The sequence below is a fragment of the Lentinus tigrinus genome (genome assembly GCF_003813185.1).
Source record: "Lentinus tigrinus ALCF2SS1-7 unplaced genomic scaffold L226scaffold_2, whole genome shotgun sequence".
Classification (NCBI taxonomy): Eukaryota; Fungi; Basidiomycota; class Agaricomycetes; order Polyporales; family Polyporaceae; genus Lentinus; species Lentinus tigrinus.
Window position 1 is genome coordinate 450,635 of NW_027137911.1, and position 19,130 is coordinate 469,764.

At 55.9% G+C, this 19,130-nt stretch overlaps 10 protein-coding genes across 10 annotated transcripts; 6 read left to right on the top strand and 4 right to left on the bottom strand.

Moving 5' to 3' along the window:
- Nucleotides 1-152: 152 nt before the first annotated feature.
- On the top strand, nt 153-2,428 carry L226DRAFT_452677 (PLP-dependent transferase; the record flags this gene model as incomplete). Its single annotated transcript, XM_067675080.1, has 12 exons — nt 153-312; nt 382-429; nt 488-767; nt 830-1,030; nt 1,079-1,127; nt 1,179-1,230; nt 1,292-1,433; nt 1,477-1,522; nt 1,585-1,695; nt 1,758-1,818; nt 1,882-2,297; nt 2,363-2,428. 12 exons carry the CDS (start codon nt 153-155, stop codon nt 2,426-2,428), a joined length of 1,632 nt encoding a protein of 543 aa, XP_067541353.1.
- A 1,281-nt stretch (nt 2,429-3,709) lies between these two features.
- On the top strand, nt 3,710-5,339 carry L226DRAFT_452371 (uncharacterized protein; the record flags this gene model as incomplete). Its single annotated transcript, XM_067675056.1, has 9 exons — nt 3,710-3,935; nt 3,989-4,065; nt 4,120-4,213; nt 4,270-4,384; nt 4,438-4,556; nt 4,620-4,773; nt 4,826-4,909; nt 4,964-5,115; nt 5,167-5,339. 9 exons carry the CDS (start codon nt 3,710-3,712, stop codon nt 5,337-5,339), a joined length of 1,194 nt encoding a protein of 397 aa, XP_067541354.1.
- Nucleotides 5,340-5,648: 309 nt separating this feature from the next.
- Nucleotides 5,649-10,573, top strand: L226DRAFT_608126 (uncharacterized protein; the record flags this gene model as incomplete). The annotated part of the gene is made up of 13 exons (XM_067685888.1): nt 5,649-5,811; nt 5,918-6,015; nt 6,091-6,501; nt 6,560-7,142; nt 7,203-7,513; nt 7,569-7,770; nt 7,823-8,491; nt 8,562-9,310; nt 9,367-9,519; nt 9,570-9,857; nt 9,926-10,224; nt 10,275-10,319; nt 10,372-10,573. The coding sequence occupies 13 exons, from the start codon at nt 5,649-5,651 to the stop codon at nt 10,409-10,411; spliced, it is 4,011 nt and encodes a 1,336-aa protein (XP_067541355.1). The 3' UTR covers nt 10,412-10,573.
- Nucleotides 10,417-12,616, bottom strand: L226DRAFT_608127 (uncharacterized protein; the record flags this gene model as incomplete). Its single annotated transcript, XM_067685889.1, has 7 exons — nt 10,417-10,825; nt 10,876-11,723; nt 11,784-11,895; nt 11,947-12,068; nt 12,117-12,194; nt 12,244-12,329; nt 12,363-12,616. The coding sequence occupies 7 exons, from the start codon at nt 12,614-12,616 to the stop codon at nt 10,754-10,756; spliced, it is 1,572 nt and encodes a 523-aa protein (XP_067541356.1). The 3' UTR covers nt 10,417-10,753.
- A 104-nt stretch (nt 12,617-12,720) lies between these two features.
- L226DRAFT_476774 (DUF498-domain-containing protein) lies at nt 12,721-13,766 on the top strand. The gene is made up of 3 exons (XM_067676721.1): nt 12,721-13,068; nt 13,136-13,236; nt 13,289-13,766. Exons 1-3 carry the CDS (start codon nt 12,729-12,731, stop codon nt 13,394-13,396), a joined length of 549 nt encoding a protein of 182 aa, XP_067541357.1. The 5' UTR covers nt 12,721-12,728; the 3' UTR covers nt 13,397-13,766.
- L226DRAFT_529249 (uncharacterized protein) lies at nt 13,387-14,201 on the bottom strand. The gene is made up of 3 exons (XM_067679560.1): nt 14,131-14,201; nt 13,723-14,077; nt 13,387-13,623 (listed from the first exon to the last, which is right to left on the bottom strand). Exons 1-3 carry the CDS (start codon nt 14,131-14,133, stop codon nt 13,523-13,525), a joined length of 459 nt encoding a protein of 152 aa, XP_067541358.1. The 5' UTR covers nt 14,134-14,201; the 3' UTR covers nt 13,387-13,522.
- Nucleotides 14,202-14,343: 142 nt separating this feature from the next.
- Nucleotides 14,344-15,161, top strand: L226DRAFT_542097 (NADH dehydrogenase, alpha subcomplex, subunit 8; the record flags this gene model as incomplete). Its single annotated transcript, XM_067682104.1, has 5 exons — nt 14,344-14,500; nt 14,635-14,722; nt 14,796-14,868; nt 14,950-15,009; nt 15,072-15,161. The coding sequence occupies 5 exons, from the start codon at nt 14,344-14,346 to the stop codon at nt 15,159-15,161; spliced, it is 468 nt and encodes a 155-aa protein (XP_067541359.1).
- Nucleotides 15,072-16,302, bottom strand: L226DRAFT_476777 (uncharacterized protein). Its single transcript, XM_067676722.1, has 5 exons — nt 15,997-16,302; nt 15,907-15,943; nt 15,740-15,837; nt 15,660-15,684; nt 15,072-15,612 (listed from the first exon to the last, which is right to left on the bottom strand). Exons 1-5 carry the CDS (start codon nt 16,162-16,164, stop codon nt 15,563-15,565), a joined length of 378 nt encoding a protein of 125 aa, XP_067541360.1. The 5' UTR covers nt 16,165-16,302; the 3' UTR covers nt 15,072-15,562.
- A 131-nt stretch (nt 16,303-16,433) lies between these two features.
- On the top strand, nt 16,434-17,808 carry L226DRAFT_549582 (uncharacterized protein). The gene is made up of 4 exons (XM_067682689.1): nt 16,434-16,554; nt 16,608-16,865; nt 16,919-17,063; nt 17,126-17,808. Exons 1-4 carry the CDS (start codon nt 16,509-16,511, stop codon nt 17,709-17,711), a joined length of 1,035 nt encoding a protein of 344 aa, XP_067541361.1. The 5' UTR covers nt 16,434-16,508; the 3' UTR covers nt 17,712-17,808.
- On the bottom strand, nt 17,712-19,063 carry L226DRAFT_549583 (Metallo-hydrolase/oxidoreductase; the record flags this gene model as incomplete). Its single annotated transcript, XM_067682690.1, has 3 exons — nt 17,712-18,626; nt 18,687-18,799; nt 18,859-19,063. The coding sequence occupies 3 exons, from the start codon at nt 19,061-19,063 to the stop codon at nt 17,790-17,792; spliced, it is 1,155 nt and encodes a 384-aa protein (XP_067541362.1). The 3' UTR covers nt 17,712-17,789.
- Nucleotides 19,064-19,130: the final 67 nt, after the last annotated feature.

A 19,130-nucleotide genomic window follows, 5' to 3' on the forward strand; every position in this document is an offset into this window, starting at 1 on the left:
TTCTCAGGCGCTCTATTCCCGTACTGCTTATCTCCTTCGCTGACTCAAGCCTCAGCGCTCCTCCGTCAGCGTGCACGCCCTCACATAAGTCATCAATCGACCCATGGAGGTACGGTATCTCTTTCGCAGCTACGACGAGCATCCCGCCCACAATGTCGCCATCGCTCAGCGAGAAGTTCCAGTACCAAGAGAAGCGGAAGGCGGTTGACCTGTCCCATCACCTTTCCGACCTCTCGCGTGCGCGTGCGACATCGCCTCTCAAGGGCTTAGCGCGGTACTTTGGTCGTCCCGACCTGATCAGCCTCGCAGGTGGTGAGTTCTTACGCTTCTCTGGGCTTGAATGAAAAAGGCAAGCGTAGTATTGACGTCTGCCGTGTGCAGGAATGCCCAATGAGGCATACTTCCCCTTCGCTGCCATCTCGGGTGACGGTATGTGCCGGGTGTGACAGCGTGCTTGGGCCGTCAAGTGACCGTATGCGCTTCATAGCCCTCGTTCCGGACTCATTCTCCATTGCCGACAGCCAGTCCGAGTCCTCTCTCTCCTGGTTGTGGAAGCTCTTCGGTTCCCGTAAGGAGAAGACGACGAGTGTAACCATACCGAAATATCCCGCAAACAAGGACGACATCACGCTCAAAGTCGCTCTCCAATATGGCACCGCGACTGGTCTACCCCAGCTCCAGAAGTTCATCAACGAGCTTGTTGAGAAAATCTACCAGCCTGCCTATCTGGACTGGACGATACTGGTGCAGACCGGCAACACAGATGGGTAATTGCCGCATGTCTCGATCGTGTGAGGTAATGCGCCTAATGTTAGTAACTGTTTGGCAGGTGGTCGAGAGCGGTCACTACCCTTTGCAACCCTGGAGAAGCGTTCATTACGGAGGACTGGACCTATCCTTCTGCTCTAGCTGGCACCGCACCTTACGGCATTCATCCCGTCGGAGTGCTCATGGACGATCAAGGAATGCGCAGCGATGAGCTTCGCAAGCTTCTTGCGGAATGGGACGAGGGTGCGCGGGGATGCAAACGGTGATGAACATCTATCATTGGACGGGCAATGCGCTGATCGTTTTATAGACCCCATGTCATGTACACGGTCCCAGTCGGCCAGAACCCTACCGGCGTCGTGAGTTCTATTCGCTTCAGGTACATGTAATATTGCTCAAGTTGTCCACAGACTATGGGGCTGGAGCGTAAGAGGGAGATTTACGACATCTGTGTCGAATACGGTATGTCGTGTATCCACGGTACGATCGGAACACACAGTATTAAGCGTACGACTGAATACAGACGTGATCATTGTCGAGGACGACCCATACTACTTCCTGCAAATGGGGTCATATGCCGCAAAGCTAGACCCGGTGTCCCAAGCTATGCATGCTGATCCCGAGAGCTGGTTGTCGAGCCTTGCGCCAAGTTATCTCAAGTACGTGTTTTGTCCCATCCCCATCGGGTATCTTACTTATCTGCATCAGGATCGACTACCAGGGACGGGTCATCCGGCTCGACACATTCTCCAAGGTACGGCGTTTCGCTCCAAGGCCAGGCTCGCTTCTTCGCCTTCTTTGCTCACGCGCCCGTAGACAATTGCTCCCGGTGCTCGCCTCGGCTTTTTCACCTGTAACCCTCGGTTCGCGGAAAGGCTCGAGCGCGCAGGCGAGGTGTCGACACAGGCTCCATGCGGCTTTGGCCAGGTGCGTTGACACAGCTCTCTCATCGATCGTGGGAAGTGCGCTAACTTTTTGCTACCGACTAGTCCCTTGTCGCTCAGTTGTTGACGACCTGGAAGTACGATGGGTATGTCAGATGGCTCCAAGGTATGTGAACTCTGCTACGTACGCTCGGTCCCGCTGATCGCCATCACCCCGGCTGTCTTCTAGGCTTGGCCGTCCAGTACAAGTCCCGTCGGGACTTCCTCCTTGATGCGCTCCGGGAAGAGTTTGACATGCAGATGTCGATTGGCACGACCTCCTCGTGGAAAGGCTGTACAGTGTACACGGCCTCGTCCAAGCCCCGGGCAGGCTCCACGCGCATGTTGGAGAAGCGTGCGTACGGCTCCAAGGCCCTATTCAGCTTGGTGCCGCCGACATCGGGCATGTTCGTCTGGCTGAAGATGCACTTCGAGAACGTCCCCGGATTCCAACCGGACGAAGAGCCGAGCACAATGGAACTAAAGCTCTTTGTGAAGCTAGCGGAGGCCGGAGTCCTCATTGGACCTGGTCGCTATTTCTCTTCAGACGAGGATAACGCGAGCCCCGTGGATGGTCACTTCCGGATTGCATTCAGCTACGCATCGGTATGTTATCTCTTCCCATTTTCAGGACGACGGTCCCTTATGCACGGCTGTGCACTGGCATGTAGGAGGAGGATTTCACAAAGGCAGTCAAGATCTTCGGCGAAGTTATGCGCGAGTTCTTCAAGGAGTAGTGACGAGCCGTCTTAGGTTTGCTTGTTATATTTTGTTGGTTAGAGGTCATGCCCCAAGATGTATATTCTACTGGCGTCGTATCAAGGGATGGATTGGAGGAGGGTCTGCATATGTTTCATGATATGCAGCATGAACCGTCTCCCCATGGTGAGATGGCCGAGCGGTCTTGAGCGGTTCTCGAATCTCACTCTCATCATATTTTCAGTTCTCCGACAGTTAGCGCCCGTTGTGGCCGGATGATGTAAGCTGGGTCGCAGCGTGACCATTTTGGGCGCTTGACGCGAACTTGCCTCCCCTCATCTACCTCCTGACCCGCCCTAAAGCAGCCTCGACGCGCCCCATTCTACGCGTGTCATTCCATGGCCTCCACTGCAGCTGTGACCTCATTGACCGATGAAATTCAACGCGCTCTCCAACAAGCCGTCGGCGACGCCAACAATGCAGCAGCAGCTCAATTGGTGCACTCCGGCGCGAACGGGAAGCATCACAAGAAGTCAAAACGTCAACGGGACGAAGAGCAAGACCTTGTGGACGCGGAGGGCGCGAGCACGAAGAAGAAAAAGAAGTCAAAGAAGCATGATGGGAATGGTGGTGACCAAACTGGGCTTGCTGTGAGTGCAACTGGACGAGGATTTGCGCCGTCGACGTCGCCGGAGCAAGAGAGATCGAGTGAGACGACCCCGACCCCGACCTCTGCTAGTTCCGGATCAAGTGAGCGGTCTATACCTGCTGTCGAGGTGGACGCAACATCTGGAAAGAAGAAGAAAAAGAACAAGAACAAGGGGAAGGAGCGGGCTCAGGAGGAACCCATGTCCGAATCGCAGCCTGCCCCAATGCCTCCCCCTCCCGTCGCGCCTACAGGATTCCCGATGGACCTCCCTGCTTCTTCCGCAGACTTTCTATCCGCTGTTGTCGCGGCTGCCTCTGCGACCGCGGGCCAGCAGCTGCCAGGCGGACCACCGTTCGACCAGACGATGCAGCAATACCTAGCGTACCCACCGGAATTCGACCCGTATGCATACCCCGGGCCACCACCTCCCCACGGTCACCCGTCTGGTCCTCCTCCACCCCCCCAGCATCATCCACACGCACCCCCGCCTGGTCAGCCATTCCCTGGAGCGTTCCCGGACCCTGCGGCTCTCCTTCACGATCTCAACTTCGCTTCGAGCGAGGACCTGCTTCGGAGTCTACAGGACTTCGATATCTCTAAGGTTGTCACTGTTCTGAAGACTCTTGGAGAGGCAGCCGCCGCCGCGAACGTGCAGCTTAACATGCCCCCGATGTTTGTTCCGGGACCGCATCCCCCGGGACCGGCTGTACAGCAGCAGCCTGTGCGCTCGGAGGCGATTCTGGGACGCCCGCCAAAGCAGAAGAAGGCTCGTGGACCGGCGGGGCAAGAGGACACGGTCCCGGCCCCATTGCAGCACGATAACCCGGACCATGCGCACATGCTGGCGAATGTCTGGATGAGTACGTCGAAGCTCGCCGAGCTGGTGAGAACGGAAGGTCAGCGGATGCATATCCGACGTCGGTTGTCAGACTGAACTAGTTTGCCATAGGTTTGGTATACAAGAAGGGCAAGTTCTCTGCAACGGAGGAAGCTCAACTCAATTCTGCCATAGAGCGATATCGTGTCGTGAGTCCACTGGTAGAATAGTAGCGGTTCAGTATGATACTCAGAGTCTGGCAGACGAAAGGTCTCTCATTAGAAGAGCTCGATCAAGTCATATTCTCAAACAAGGTCGGCAAGGACAAGGGGCATGAATCTTTCTGGTCTGAGATCAGTGAGTCAATTCGGTGAACGGGTTGATCGTGAATACTGATCGAGACAATGATGCAGCGTCCGCACTGCAATTGCGTCCTATCATTGCTGTCTATCATCATGTCCGCAGGGCAAGGCATCCGTACGCCGGTAAGGGTACATGGACGAAGACTGAGGACGACCTGTTGGTCCAGTACGTTCTGCTATCACTCTGCTGCACTGAATCCGACATCTGAGTCACCGCAGGTCCGTCCGAGACCTTGGACAAGCATGGGAGAAGATCAGCGATATTGTGCAACGGACCGCCGCAGATTGTCGAGATCGGTACCGCAATCATCTGCAGGATCGTGAGGTTAGGCGCATAGGTTAGTCGCATCCGCATTAACCTGCTCCATTCTGTGGCTCACAGTGCACGATGTGTCCTGTAGGGATGTGGTCGAAGGAGGAAGAAGAGGAGTTGACTCGTATCGTCACTGAGATGACTGTGGATCAGGGCAAGGACATGGACAACGATATCTTCTGGGGCGTCGTGAGTCAGCGGATGGGTGGCAAGCGAGGCCGACAACAATGCAGAATAAAATGGTACGGCACTTGGTAGCTACCAATGCGTGCATGACTGATTGTCCGGCGGCAGGACGGACTCTATTGCCCCACAGATCAAGAACACTGGTGAGCGACCACGCTGGAGTGCGATGGATGCGTACATCCTCGTTCACAAGTATGTCATTGGATTACCTCTCAAGGCGAGCTGTCACTCACATTCGGTGTGCAGGGTCGACTCTATGAACGTGCGCGATGATACCGAGATTGACTGGAAGCTGCTCCCCGACGAAAACTGGAATATTTGGAGCGCGCACTCACTGCAGAGACGCTGGCTGACAATGAAACGAAGCATCAAGGGCTTCGAAGAGATGTCGCACACGGGTGAGTGTCCATTGTCCTGCGCGATCTGGATCTACTGAACACCTGCCTCAGAGATCATGGAAATCTTGAAGACGAAGAAAGCGCAGTCGCCGCCGCCCGAGTCATCGAGTCGGAAGAAGAAGAACAAGTATCTGAGTGCGGAGGCGGTGAATGATGTGGACGACATGGAGATGCAGCCGCAATCAGGGCCGAGCAGCGGTCCTGGTACTCTGGTGGGCATGTGAAGTTTTATCAGCGTTCCTCGGCGCAATTTGTAATGTACAATACTGCGATGCTTCGTGCTTTCTTGCATCGTCGGGCCTGCTTTGTGCAGCGATGGCGGGAGACGCGCCCACGTGATGCGGGGACGCGTCGGGGGGACAACAGGGCCAAATAGGGAGGCGCCAGTGTTGGAGATTGGACACTGTTGGACATCGCCGATTCGCCTGTTCGGGTCTCTGCTGCAAGCTTTCTTCTCCTCCGGGCTCTTTCGCGGCTGTTATTTATCCTTCACTTCACTTACCTCTGGCCTCGTCTGTCTCGGATACATCAGCATGGCTCTCTCACAATCGCCACGCAAAGTGGTCCCGCTCGCGATGGAGGACGAACATGTCCCCCGACCTAAGCCCAGATCGTCTGGCTCGAACGTTACAAGACGCGTATTCTATTGCGGAGTAGTTGTGGAAGGCACGGAGGGAGGCCGTGAGCTATCACAAGGTGCGTCTTCTGACAAGACACGTCTAACATGTCCCAGGGGGTCCACAGTTGGGATAGGCCTGCTCTCCACAACAAGAGACCGTGTCTCACATTCCCTATCCCACAGACGTAAAGGAGCTTATTGCTTCTCTGGGCGAAGGCATAGATCCGTTACCATCGTCAGCACAATCACCGTCTCAGGACAATACTGACATGACTCGAGCAGTAAGTGTCATAGGTCACGCTTAGCTGTGCATGTCTGTCTGTAGCCTCCTAACATGTTGCCCTGGTTCCGCGTAGGTAACGCGCAGACGTGCTATGACCAATACATCCGCACTCGCCGATATCGTCAAGGAACTCGTGACAACTGAACGCAACTACGTCAAGAAGCTCCGAATACTTAAGAGTGAATATGGAGACCCCCTCCGTACCTTCTCCAGGGAGAAGACCACCGCAATCATTCCCCCATATGAGGCCAAGACGCTCTTTGGAAATATTGATCAGCTGTTACCCGTGAATGAGGCGTTCCTCGCCGATCTCGAGAGGATGGACCAAGACCGAGGCCCAGGGGTTGGCGATGTAGCTCTGAAGCACTTCAAGACGCTGAAGGGTTTCGAGTGTTACAGACAGTACTACGCCAAGCACGAGGAAGTTCAGAAATTGTTTGAGCGAGAGGTCAAGAAAAACTCTCGATTCGCCGACTACATCGAGGTGAGTCCACTGTTCCCTATTTGTTAACCCAAGCGCATGACATCCTGGTTGGTTCCAGCGTGTCAAATACTCTACAGCATCCGACTCGAGGAACAAGTTCGGTCTGCGGGAGCTCATCGCCGAACCATGGCAGCGCATACCGCGTTATACTCTCATGTTCAACACTATGCTGAAACACATGGCTATGAACCATCCGCAACGTCCGCAGCTCGAGGAAGCTATCCAATGTGCTAGCACTATCGCTCGTGCTGAGACCGACGCGGAGACGAAGCGAATGGCAATCATGCACTGTCTGTCAACGTCTATCGACGACTTCCCTATGAACCTAATCTCGAATTCCCGGCACTTCATCGACTGTATCGACGTGCAGGACATAATCGCCCCCGACCCTTACACGCCCATATCTTCCAATGGGCCTGCTGGTGCTAACACTCTCCACTGTACCCTCTTCCTTTTTGACGATAAGCTCATGGTCGTCAAGCGTCCCGGCGAGAAGAGCGGAAGATCGCTTGCCGGCCTGGACCAACTCGACAAGGTTGTCAAAGGTGGGATCTTGCCCTCCAGTAAGCGGAAGAGCGGTTTGGTGTGCAAAGGAGTGGTAGACATTACGGATGTAGCCGCGACGGACGTCGGGGCAGCTGGTGTGTACCATATCAGTCTTTCAATATATACGCTGTTGACCATATCTATCGTATCCATAGATTTCCACGTATTCCTCGAGAACGCCTTGGTAGACCAAGGAGAACGATGGGGTGGCAGGCAGTTCCGCTCGCTATCCGTTGTCTTCCCGCCTGCGGCAGTCTACCTTGACCCCCTGCGCACGGAAAACGAGAAGCAGCGGTTCCTTGACAACCTGTGGACGGCGCAGGCACGTTTCAGAACACGTACAGAACGGTCGATTGTGCTGCGAGGAGAGGAGAGGGAGGTTGAGAACAGAGGCGGCTACGTCACGCTCGCACGGACGTACTTCAACGTCTATACCCGCATGGCTTTCCTGCAGGAGCCTAAGAAGGTTCGTACTGCATGTCTCCTGCTCAAGCTGGACCTGATTATGTCACCGCACATAGACAAAGATTGTGATGCATATCGATCAAGAGGGCGTAGCGGACGCGATTCCGTTCGGCGACATCGAGGGTCCGTACGTGATTGTCCGGATCCAGCCGATGGCTGGAGAGTTGGCACGATACAACGTTACATCAAGCTACGAGGATGAGCCCGAGGAAGATATTATGCAGACAAGCCGCATCCCGGAGCGCATTGTGCAGACCAGTAAGTCGTTTGAGCTGCTTGCGCTCTCGAACAGTCGCTAACTCCAAAGTAGTCCACCAGTATGGTCTGTTCAAGTTCAAGACCAACTCAGTCTCCCGTCCCACCACTCCCACCGCATCACGCTCTCGCGCAGCCATCTTCGGCCTTGACGTTATCTCGCGCAATCTTTTCGGTGCACGACCGGGATCGAGCATGGGCGACTTCTTTGGGGGGTCGATGAGTAGTCACCGTCGTTCGCGCACGGCGGACTCGCGCAACTCCACACTGACCGGTACAGTGAGTACGGGAGGGAGCAGCCTTAGCCGCTTTTCCCGTGCATCGTCGACAACCGCGGCCACGTCCGTAGCGGACGATGATCCGGGTCAATCTGCATCTATGTCGAAGGGGAGCAGGAATTCACGAGCGCGCTCGCTCTCGCGTGGGGCGAAGAAGCTTGTGAAGCGCGCCAAGTCGCCGTTCATGGGGGACCAGGAGTCGGATAGCGAGAGTGACGGTCCTAGCCCCTTCGCGTCTGCTTCGGCTGCGCACTCGCGGACGACATCGTACGAATCAGGGTCTTACAAGCGGGCAAGGTCCTTCTCGAGGGGCAACATGACCGTGAACGACTCGGAACGCGATCTTGCGATGCGGCTGGAGTTGGCACGGAGGAACAGTCAGAACCAGAACGGACATGAGTACCAGTCTCCTATTGAGGAGCCCGTGGAGGAGACTATATATGAAGGTATGTGTGATTCCTTGCCCTGCGCAGGTGTCAGGACACTGTGCTCACTTGGAAGTTGGGAATTGTATAGATGAGCCTCCGGCTCCCATACGGCCGCTCTCGAGGATGTCCGATATGTCGAGAGCACTTCCCGAGCTGCCCCTGGACCGTGATTACGAAAGTCATAGAGCAACATCCACGAGGTCAACCACACCGACGTTCCGCGCACAGTCTCCCCTCGGCAGTCCTGAGCGTCATGGACGCACCTTGTCCCGCACCTCATCAGATAGATCCGACCGCCGCCCGATGGGTCCTCGAAGTCCGTCCCCGCTCCCCCCCGCTAGCCCAGGTTCAGCTGCTAATCAGTTGCCCACTCTCGACACTGAGCTGGAAATGACGCTTGTGAATGCGCCATTCCCTACTACTCCGACCCGCCCTGCTCATCAAATATATCGGAAGACCCCTATCCCACGTAGCAAGCGTCAGCCGTTCGAGCCAACGAGTGTCCTGAATACGGACACAACGCCCAAAGCGAGTTCCGAAAGTGCAGAGCCCGTGAAACCGCCCAGCATCATCGAGCCCTTGTCGATCAAGAAGCGGTCCTCTGTGCGTACCAACTCGTCAATACCGACGCTCTCCGCCGGTTCCGGATCGCCTGGATCGTCCAAGAAGGGACCTCTCATGCGTCGACCGTCGCCCATCGGGAAAAGCGCGTTCGGTAACGTCACGAGGCGGGTGTCCGGACAGCGTACCACGAAATCGTTAAAGGTGAACGACGATGTAGATGTAGATCAATTGGAGCTACAGTTGAAGCGTTCGACTGAGGCGACCAAGGCAGACGTAAGAGCACGCTCGACTACTGCTAGGCTCCGATCTCATACTGTTTGGTTTATCAGATTGAATCAGCGCATCGTGCGGTCAAGAGGATCAAATTCGAGGCGCAGAGGGTGACGAGTTCCTCACCAGTGCGTACAGCAGTCGCGAACTGGGAGACTGGTGGTGGTTCACCCGTGAAGAAGACTCCTCAGCGTTCTGCGTCTCCGGCTCTGGTGAGTTGTTCAAGTTCGCCGCGTTTGTACTGCCTCTGAATCATCGGCAGACGAGGGAGGCTCAGGCGCGGCGCGATGAAATGATCCAGCTCATTGGCAAGCGAAACACGGAGACCAGCAGTGGCCCGACTCGTCCTCGTGTGCACACGATGTTTGAGTGCTCATCCTCGTCCTCCTCGTTGCTCTCCAACGGCAGCTCGAGGAGGTCACAGGCAGATGATCTTGCGCGAACTGTCGAGGTCTTCGCCGACGAGGCCGACGAGCGATTGGACCAAGCCCTCCGAACCCAGGACACCATTGCTACCGATATTAAGTTGCTCGTGCAGCTCCTCAAGCAGGTGGGATTTTTTGGTCCATATCTCTGTGTATAAATGCGGCTGACGCTGCGCGTTGCCACCCCTACCAGCGGACGGAGGAGCTTGTGAAGGCGAACCTGGGTGTGCAGAACTGGAAACGGCAGTATGAAACCGTGAACGCGCTCATTGAGGACAGCAAGAAAGAAGTGGCGGAGCTTTACGAGGTGAAGCAGCTGTCGGACTCCGCGAAGAATGACCGCCTAGTTGATGCTCTGGTACAGTCCTTCAACGAGGAGCTCGGTGCCATGTTCGACGATGCTGAATTGCCGGATGACGATGCTTGGGCCGCAATGACAAAGAGGATGACACAGGCCCAACAGGGCAGGGCGAAGGTGGAGCATGAGAACCTGTAAGCAGCCCATCAAGCTCTCGTTTCTTCAGTGCTGAATTGCATTGCAGGAAGCTGAGGAACCGTATTGCCGAACTGGAAATCCAACAAGAACAGTACGTGATACTTGTAGTTGCGACGATTCTGATACTGACTGGAGGCGAAAAGGTGGACGACATTATTGCGAGACAATGGCCTCATCTCTTGACGCTACCCTACCGCACCTACGTTACTGACTTACACGCATGATCTGCTGAATATCTACTATGTACTGTACACTATGGATCCCCTGGCGCGATCGTCTCCTTCTATGTTAGTATGCTTCTGGATTTTGGATCAATGAGCAATAGCATCAAGTGGAACCCGGCCTTGCTGGGTGTGAAAAGAAAACCAAGTGTGGTGACAATTACAACGGCACTCAGCAACAGGCTTTGTAGGAAGTATTGTGGTTTCAATGGTCGTCGTCCGATACACAGTACACAAAGCAAGTCATGGACACAGCAGCACGAGAGCAAAGGACGATCTAGAATACAGAGGATACCCGAACGACTTATCGTTGCTTCTGCCGCTTGTTGGGTCCTCCGGTGGTGTCCACCGACGACACGGACATTGACCGACGGCCCTGCCAGAGTGTGTCAACCGACCGACGAGTGGAAGCAACCCGAGACTTACCTGCTTCCTGCTCCTCACACTCCGTGTGCTCACTACACTCTGTGCCCTACCGTCAACCTCACCTTCCGCATCTACAGCGCCCTCGTCGACGTCCATGGGAGTCTGCGGCACATCTCCGTCCTCCACGGTCTCACCCCGTAGAGCTGCCAGTCGAGCCTTCGTCGTCTGAATGTCCTGATCATGCTTGTCGACAGCTTTCTTGATCTCGACAAGCTGCTGTGCAGCATCGATCAAAGCCGCGAACTTCGTCAAATTGTCCCGCGTAGGCATGACGAGGCGGCTATGAGAGATCCCCAGCTCGCTCAGTACCTGTGTGACACGGGGAGCAAGGGCAGCCTTAGGCTGGGCAATCTTATAGCTCCGCAGGTGTACGGGGACGTGAGCGGCCTTTGTCGAAGATGACGTTTGCTCGACCTCGGTCCGTACAATGCAATGGAGGGCATCTACGACGATAGTTGGTTCCAGGTGGAGGAGGTGCGTTGCAGGGGACGCACCGTAAGCTGCCGATTTGGCGGATGTCTTCTTCGGCTGTGGTTGCGGGAGGGCGATGACGGTGTTCGCGGAGGGGGTGACCGGAGTCTGCGGCTCAACGCTGCCCGCGACACCCTTCTTCTTCTTCTTGGTGTCAAAGGTGGCCCCTGCGAGTCCGTCCTCGTCGACCTGAATGTCTGGCAATCCAGACTCAATACCGCATAGGGTACGGAGGAGCTCATCGCGGTCCTTTCTAAACCTCCGCTCATTCTCCTTCAGCTTCTCCAGCTCCAGGTATAACGCGTCCTCCTCTGTAATTTGCTCGGGAGTTCGGTGCTCGAGACTGGCAACGTAGTCCTTGCGAGCAACCTCGCGATCTGACGTGATTTATATAAACGGTTAGAAAATAGGTCAGTTCAGCAGGGATACAACTTCACCTTTGTCAAATGTCAAGCTGTCCAAGAGGGCCTTCTTGCTGGCTTCATCCCCGATCCAGGGACGGTTCCTGATGAGCCTCCGACAAACGCCGAAGTACCTCTCCTTGAGGTCCTATACAGTGATCAATAGACAGCAACCAGGACAGAGGCAAGCTGTACATACTTCCAGTGATCTCTGCGGGCCATTCGGGTACTCGTACCGGTCATGGACCACATAGAATCGACCGTCATACTCCCGGACCAGGTTGAACAGATAGTCTGTCTCTTCCTTCGTCCATGAAGAATCTGCACTCCAGTAAGGCGTGGATATTCAATCATTGTATACTCTCTTACCGTCGAGAAGTCTCGTGTACTCTTCGTGAGTATAGACATATGGTGTACCCTGGATATTGTACTTGGCGAACTGGTAGTCTGGATATATGCTGAGCCTCAGAAGTAATATACTTGGTTGTATACGTACCAGTTTCTGGGTCCGTCCCCGCCTTCGTCCAATGAGACAGTCTCAGTCCATCCGACCGTGCGCCATTCTTGAACGGACGCCATTCCCTATCACGGAAGTCAGTTCAATACACAGCTCACCATGTCGGCGGCACGTGCCATTTCACCCGTCCTCCACCTGCAAGGTTGGGCTTCTGCTTTAGCCGTGGCTTCGTGAACTGAGCAGTAAGAGTCGGCACATGGGGTCCAATGAGCGCGTATAGCTCCCTCGGGATGCCTTCTGGTTTCTTCGCGCGTTCGGTTCCTTGGGGTTTCTTCGCAGGCTGAGAGCTCCCAGCAGCAGGTGGCTCGGGTATAGCAAGGATGCTCCTGACGTCGGCAGCACTGGCAGCCATGATGGATGTGGAGGAAGTGGTCAGTGGTCAAGGTGCGAGAGCGCCCAATGTCGCTGCAGCCACAGTGGCGCCGCGCCGCGGGACACGCTCGCGTTTGCGCTCAACCACGACGATGTCGACCCTCGCGCTCCTCCGTCCTGCTGCTCGCGCTGCTCTCAGACAAACAGTGCGGCCTTCTTTGCTCTGCGCACGGTCTTTCCATGCTTCTCGCGCAAAGCGGTTCCCGCAAAACGATGGTGGACTAAGCAACATCCTTTCTGGTGGGGACGCGCCGTCGGTGCAAGTCAAGACCATCACGCCGAACGGCATTCAGCTAGCAGACGGTCTTGTCCTGCCCTCTGCTTGCATTTTCCTTGATGGCAAAGTCTTCCTATGGAACGTCCCCGAAAAGGCATGGGACGGCTGGAAACCGGAGCACTTCGAGATCTTTGAGACGGTCGTGCCAAAGCCGGGTAAGTGATGCAGTTACATTTACTACTGCGACAAGATGCCTCACTACACAAACGATACACACTGCAGAAATTCTCCTGCTTGGAACTGGAGAGCGCGTGGAGATGGTGCCGTCCACTTTGCGACAGTACCTGAACAAGGCTGGCATCCAGGTGGACGTCATGAACACGGTTCGTAATCCATCATCGTCGCTATACGCTTTCTCTCATGAGGCATACTCAGCGGAACGCGTGTTCGACGTATAACTTGCTTGAGGAGGAAGGGCGACGTGTTGCAGCAGCCCTCCTTCCCCTCACGCCACGCAGGTGGCAGGATGCCCCTCCGGCATGATGTACCCCCACCCTCGCCTTCTTTTGCTCAACATATGGTACACGGAACAGTACAATACAGCAGCGGGATAGACTTGCAACACGACAGCGAGCGGAGATGGGCACGACGATGGCTTGGTTTCCCGATCTAGTCTGCTTTCCTCTTGCCCTTGCTCGCAGCAGACGGTGTAGGCTCTGGTTCTTCATCATTGACTACTGGCAGCGAGACCTTCACGGGGAGCAGTCCGCCTGCGCAGGAGGAGAGGGCACACCGGGAGAAGGTGACATGAATTGCGTGCGCGTACGAGGATGTAATCGAGCTTGTATTGCTAGGACAACACCACTCACCATTGGCATCTTTGAATTGTATGAATACCGGATCCCAGCTCGCCAGCACGCTCTTCAGCTGTGCTTTCGTGTCCAGAGATTCGTAGCGGCCTGTAGGCCGCTGCTTCTCCTTGACTGCCTTCGCGAGCTCGAAATCGTCCTTGCTCGAAACCTTCGGCACCTCCCAGTCGGACGGGTCTTCCTCCATCGCGTACTCTCCATGAGGATTCGGGGTGGCGAGCACACCGGACGTCAGGGCGTCCAAGGCTTCAACCTTGATATCATCGACCGTGGACGTGCTCGGAGCCGTGATGAGCACAGTGAGCTTGTGCGTCTTGAGCAGCAAGATGAAGACTTTTGGCTGCGTACGGGGAGGCTACATTGCGACTCAGCAGCGTGACAGACATCATTGCTGTCCATATTGCTCACCATGGCTAATGAGGAGGAGGTACGCGTCGGAAGACAAACACGAAGGAGACGATTGGAAGCGGACGCGAAAGTGGCTGGCGTGCGCCAGGACGCGGAAGCGCCAGGCCACCTGCAGCTGGAGGCGAAGCGCCGGCGAGGAAGGGCCCGTCACGTCCTCCGGCGGTTACCGTCGTTCATCTCCTCCGCCCACTCGGCCTCCACGCTAGAGCCGTCATGAGCAGATATCTCGACCCCGCCGAGTCCTCGAAGCCGTACAAGGACCCCACTCCGCTTCCTGCGGACATCCCGAAGGTCAAGGAGCTCGGTGTATCGAGCGCACCGCTGAAGAGCGCGGCGTTCTTCCTGGGGGCGTTCTGCAAAGATTACAATGGTGAGTGGTCGTGACTGTGATATGTGCATGTCCGTAAAGAGGGACATGTTGATGAGACATATGGAGGGGTCTCGTGGAATAGTGTAGAACACTGAGGATTGCATACTCATACACTTACTCCCCTACTTGTACAGAGGACTTCATGCTTTGCAAGGCGGAGAACCGGGACCCCGCACACTGTCTGAAGGAGGGTCGGCGAGTGACGCGCTGTGCGCAGGAGCTGTGCGTAATTCCTTCTATCCTCTGCCCCACAATTTGTCAGATGAACCGACGTATCGTCCTGCCCTCTATATAGGATCACCAAGCTGCGGGAGAACTGCCTGTCAGAGTTCGAAAAGCACTGGAACTGCTTGGAGAACAACAACCAGGCAAGCTCCTTATCTGACATGGGTCCTTCATGTAGCTAATGCGGGCACGGTCTTTGTGCGTGTGCGGTGCGACGCGAACAGGAATATTACCACTGCCGGAAGGACGAGCGGGTACTGAACAAGTGCGTGTTTGAGAAACTAGTGAGTATCATGGCTTTCCTAGGAAGAATCCGTGCGATGTACTGAAACATGTCATTACTTAGGGTCTCGTCAAGACCATCCCCGGTACGCCAGAGGGCAAGACCCCCATTCACGAGGTCAAGAACCCTGTTTACACTGGTGTTCAGAAGTAGACTGTGCGCACATATACAGTTGCTGTATTGCTCTAATCTGCACACTTTCTGTCTGTCCCCTTGGCCCATTGATATCGATGTGCGACATGGTCTGAAGCCTCGCCCTCACAAGTCGCAGGAGTTCCTGCTGCACATCTACGGATTCCATGACTGAGATCTGAGACTAGATATACAACGCTATGGACACAGGTATTGTCCGAACATGTGTTAGCAAGTGTGCATTAGGGGGGTAAGGCCAAGTGAACGACATGTGCGGTGCTGTCTCACACCAATTATAACAGTCCGTTGAAATGAGGGCCCTTCCACGGAAATGGCTCCGACACATGGCACCGTAGGGTGGTGATAACCAACGGGGAGCCTGAGTGACTGTCCTTCCGTCGTGAGGAACCATTCCGGAGCGCTCAAGGCGAGGAATCGGTGAACCTGAGGACGAAGTTCACAACAATAGCCACTGTGGCGAGGTCAGCGGCGTGCCGGGATGGACAATGATCAACCTACCGAGTAGCGCGACGCATAGGATTGTCTGCGGAGGACGGACATGAGCACGGACATCGTTTCCGAGGGGGCAGAGTGCTTACCGGTCCGACTCTGTCGTCATAAGGACCACGACCGCCGCGACGGATTGAAGCAGCACGCCAATGGTATGTGTATAGAGCATAGATCATGACGGCCATGGCTAGTAGACACAGGAGGGTAATTGGCACACTGTCTGGCACGTCACACGACCAATACGACGGGAGCTCACCGACAAAGGAGAACATGGCTGCGCTGATCCTCCCCACCTGATTCTCGCCCGTGAACGGATGGAAATCGGGCACAAACTAGCGGGACGCACCTTATCGCCAAAGTTGAGCAGTCCGACCGCGAGGCCCCCGAGGACGACGGTAAAATGAAGCCATGAGAGGAACGTCCGCTCGTTGGCAAACGCGACCTTGGGCTCGACCTTGACGGGGAGGGCGATGCGTTTCGCGGCGGTGCGCTGGAGGAGGGGCTGGGTGGACATGGCGGAGGGGGCGATGTGGGGTGGGTAGGGCGAGAAGGCGGGCCTCCAGAGACAGCTGAGGAGGAATATTAGGTGTTTCGGTCTAGGTATACCAAGTCCCAAAGCGGCAGGGTCTGCACGAACGTGCTTGTCGTCACTGGTTCGCTTGAGTTCGCTTGCTTCTCTCGCCCGTCAGTGCCGTCACGCCCAACCGGGCACGTGAACGTGTCACCGTGTCACACGCCCTCCGTCGGCGCTCTGCGCGCGTGAGTCTCGCCGCTGCTTGTTCTTGTCCACCGCGCATCCTCGTCCTCCTGTCAGTGCCACGCATTGCACTCGGTGGCGACACGTTCTCGCGTCATACCATGGCCACGGAGTACGTTGCTCCGCCGCTTTCCGTACAGCAAGAAGGTACGCTGCGCGGCTTATCCTCCCGCCAATATTCCCCAACACGCTCCCACCAGATGCTATCATACACACGCGTATAACGAACGACGAGAAGGCTCTCCGTCGCGTGACAAAGAAGTTTCACTCCTATGCCTCCGTTGCATACACTCCGGCCGTCCCCATATCCCCCTTGACATCCTCGTCCGTCGACGATGCGCGCGAAGCCTTCCTCCTCGAACTGGCCTCGTTCCAACTGTCGCTCAAGAAGAGCTTGATGGTGTGCGAGGCGGAGGCGAGGCAGGTGGAGGAATATCAGCGCGAGCGCGAGCGAATAGGTGCGTTCTCTCATGCCCTCAAGTCCGTCGTTCTTAGGCGATCGTGTGACCAGCGAACGAACACAGCCGGCTGAAGGACCAGATTGAGGAGCTCAAGTCGACGCTCGAGCAAGCGCAATTAGAGCGCAAGCAGAAGATCGAGTACGACGTGATCGCCGAGAAGGTCAATACGTTGCCCAGCAGAGATGAGCTCGAGCAGTCAGTCTTGTTCAGGCAAACACGTCGTTACCGTACGCTTATCGCCTGCGTTGCGTATATAGGTCCATACAGTCGCTCGAGAACGACATGGCTGCAATCCGGGCCGAGCATGAGAACCAGAACCGTACGCTCCACGCGCAGAAAGCGGCCCTGGATACCGTCATCCGGGACATCGGCCTGCTGAGGCTCATGGGCAAGGAGGATGCCGCAGAAGAGTCGACACCGGCACCGGAAGCGCAGCCGGGGGATGAAGACGTGGATATGGATGGCACAGCAAGCGTGCGGACACGGGAGGAGTCGGGCGAACTCAGGGAGGAACCCACGTCCCGGCATCCATCCGGCAGCTCGAAGCCTGCGGAGGACGAGCATGAATCTGAGGACGATGTGCCGTTGGCAAAGGCTATCCTTAATGCATCTGCACGCACGTTCGTTCCGAAGTCGCGGACGAACACGCCGATGTTGACAAGGGCTCGAGGTACTCCCAGCATCCTTACACCCAAAGCACCAGAGGAGGATGATATTGAGATGGGCGAGATTGACGAGGAGGCGAATAGTCCGAAAGCTAGGAAGAAGGCGAGGGAGGAGGAGCTTGAAGAGGGTGAAGCTAGCGACCAGAGCAGCGAGCTTTCCGAGCCACCAGACGACTGACCAAGGCAACACCACTGTCCTTTGCATTGACTATTGTATATACATGCACGCTTTTCTGTATCGCTATTGCTCTGCAGATCACTCCTTCCTTGGCCCCAACTCGAAGCTCATCAGATCTCGGGCACAGACAACCTCACCTCCATACGTGCTCTCCGCAAGCTCTCGTATCCGGCTCATCACGCGCGCCGTCTCCTCATTCATATCATCATCACCGGCGTACCTCGCGGAGAAGTGGTTTAGGACAAGCTTCCTCGCACGTATCTTCTTCGCAAAGGCCCCGGCCATTTGTGGCGTAGAATGTCCCCTCGACTTGGCCCTTTCTTCCACAGTCTCGTAGGTGTCTGCATCCTTCGTGGCTGGATCTATTCCAGGGAGATGTGCGTTCGTCGCTTCGTGCATGAGGAGACACGCGTCCTCCGCCAGTCCAGCAATGGGCGATGGGTCGTACGTATCGCCCAGGATGACAATTTTCCTGCCCGGCTTCCGCTGTGGTCCATGAAGCACGGTGCCATCCGATAGCGTGATGGACTCGCCATGCTGTAGCTGGCGCATGACGGACATGGGTGTCTTCGTCCGCTTCAGCTCGGGGATGTACTTCTGCGGGTCCACCTTCCCAGGCACGGGCAGCTCGTTCACGACGTACCCGACGCATGGGATGGAATGTAAGATCGGCGCGGCGGATACGGTTGCGAGTGCTCCTTTGAAGATCTCCGGCCACACGCCGTCCACTTGCGCGACGTTACGCCCCGGCCGCTCCATGGGATGTGGAGGGAGTGCTGTGTAGTCTCCGTCGGGCGGGTCGGAGGGGAATCGGAGCTCGTGCACGACGTAGGGCATCCCAAGCAAGGTGTGCGTGTAGGTGAGCCCGTTGCGGACGTACGCACGTGTGCCGAGAGGGCCATAGATTTCCAATGGCTGTTGGGCAATATGGTTGAGTCCGGTAGAATGGGTGTTGATGAACGCATGTGCACGCACTGGTACGTCCTTGGGAGGAGCGGTTACGGCGCGAGGATCTTCGACATCGACAGTCCCCCCTGCACCGTTCAGGCGCATCGCGAGCACCGGGAGTACACCAAAGATGTGGTCACCTAGTAACAATCAGACAGGCATGCGGTCTGCCTTGTCTGAACACGGAAGGGCCACTGACCGTGCGTGTGCGTTATGAAGATCTTCTGAACCTTGCCCATCTTCACGGAACTCCTCTGTATCTGGTGCTGTGTCGCTTCGCCGCAATCGAACAGCCAGACATCTCCATCGAGGCGCAGAGCGAGAGAGGAGTGATTTCGTGTCGATGATGGCTGCGCCGATGCACTGCCAAGGATTGTAATGTTGACCGAGGAAAGAGTGCTCATGCCGACTGACCCAGAGCCTCTGCGCGCAAGTTCGGCGTTGTAACTATTTAGTATCAAAGCAATCCCT

What these genes read in the sequence shown, in the direction of transcription:
- L226DRAFT_476774 (XM_067676721.1), top strand. Translation starts at nt 12,729, where the DNA reads ATGTCGACCCTCGCGCTCCTCCGTCCTGCTGCTCGCGCTGCTCTCAGA. An exon ending in GACGGTCGTGCCAAAGCCGG is followed by an intron (nt 13,069 to 13,135) that starts GTAAGTGATGCA and finishes TACACACTGCAG; the next exon opens with AAATTCTCCTGCTTGGAACT. An exon ending in AGGTGGACGTCATGAACACG is followed by an intron (nt 13,237 to 13,288) that starts GTTCGTAATCCA and finishes AGGCATACTCAG; the next exon opens with CGGAACGCGTGTTCGACGTA.
- L226DRAFT_529249 (XM_067679560.1), bottom strand. An exon ending in ACAATTCAAAGATGCCAATG is followed by an intron (nt 13,624 to 13,722) that starts GTGAGTGGTGTT and finishes CCTCCTGCGCAG; the next exon opens with GCGGACTGCTCCCCGTGAAG.
- L226DRAFT_476777 (XM_067676722.1), bottom strand. Translation starts at nt 16,164, where the DNA reads ATGTCCACCCAGCCCCTCCTCCAGCGCACCGCCGCGAAACGCATCGCC. An exon ending in AGCCATGTTCTCCTTTGTCG is followed by an intron (nt 15,838 to 15,906) that starts GTGAGCTCCCGT and finishes TGTGTCTACTAG; the next exon opens with CCATGGCCGTCATGATCTAT. An exon ending in ATGACGACAGAGTCGGACCG is followed by an intron (nt 15,685 to 15,739) that starts GTAAGCACTCTG and finishes CGTCCTCCGCAG; the next exon opens with ACAATCCTATGCGTCGCGCT.
- L226DRAFT_549582 (XM_067682689.1), top strand. Translation starts at nt 16,509, where the DNA reads ATGGCCACGGAGTACGTTGCTCCGCCGCTTTCCGTACAGCAAGAAG. An exon ending in GCGCGAGCGCGAGCGAATAG is followed by an intron (nt 16,866 to 16,918) that starts GTGCGTTCTCTC and finishes TCGTGTGACCAG; the next exon opens with CGAACGAACACAGCCGGCTG. An exon ending in AGCAGAGATGAGCTCGAGCA is followed by an intron (nt 17,064 to 17,125) that starts GTCAGTCTTGTT and finishes TTGCGTATATAG; the next exon opens with GTCCATACAGTCGCTCGAGA.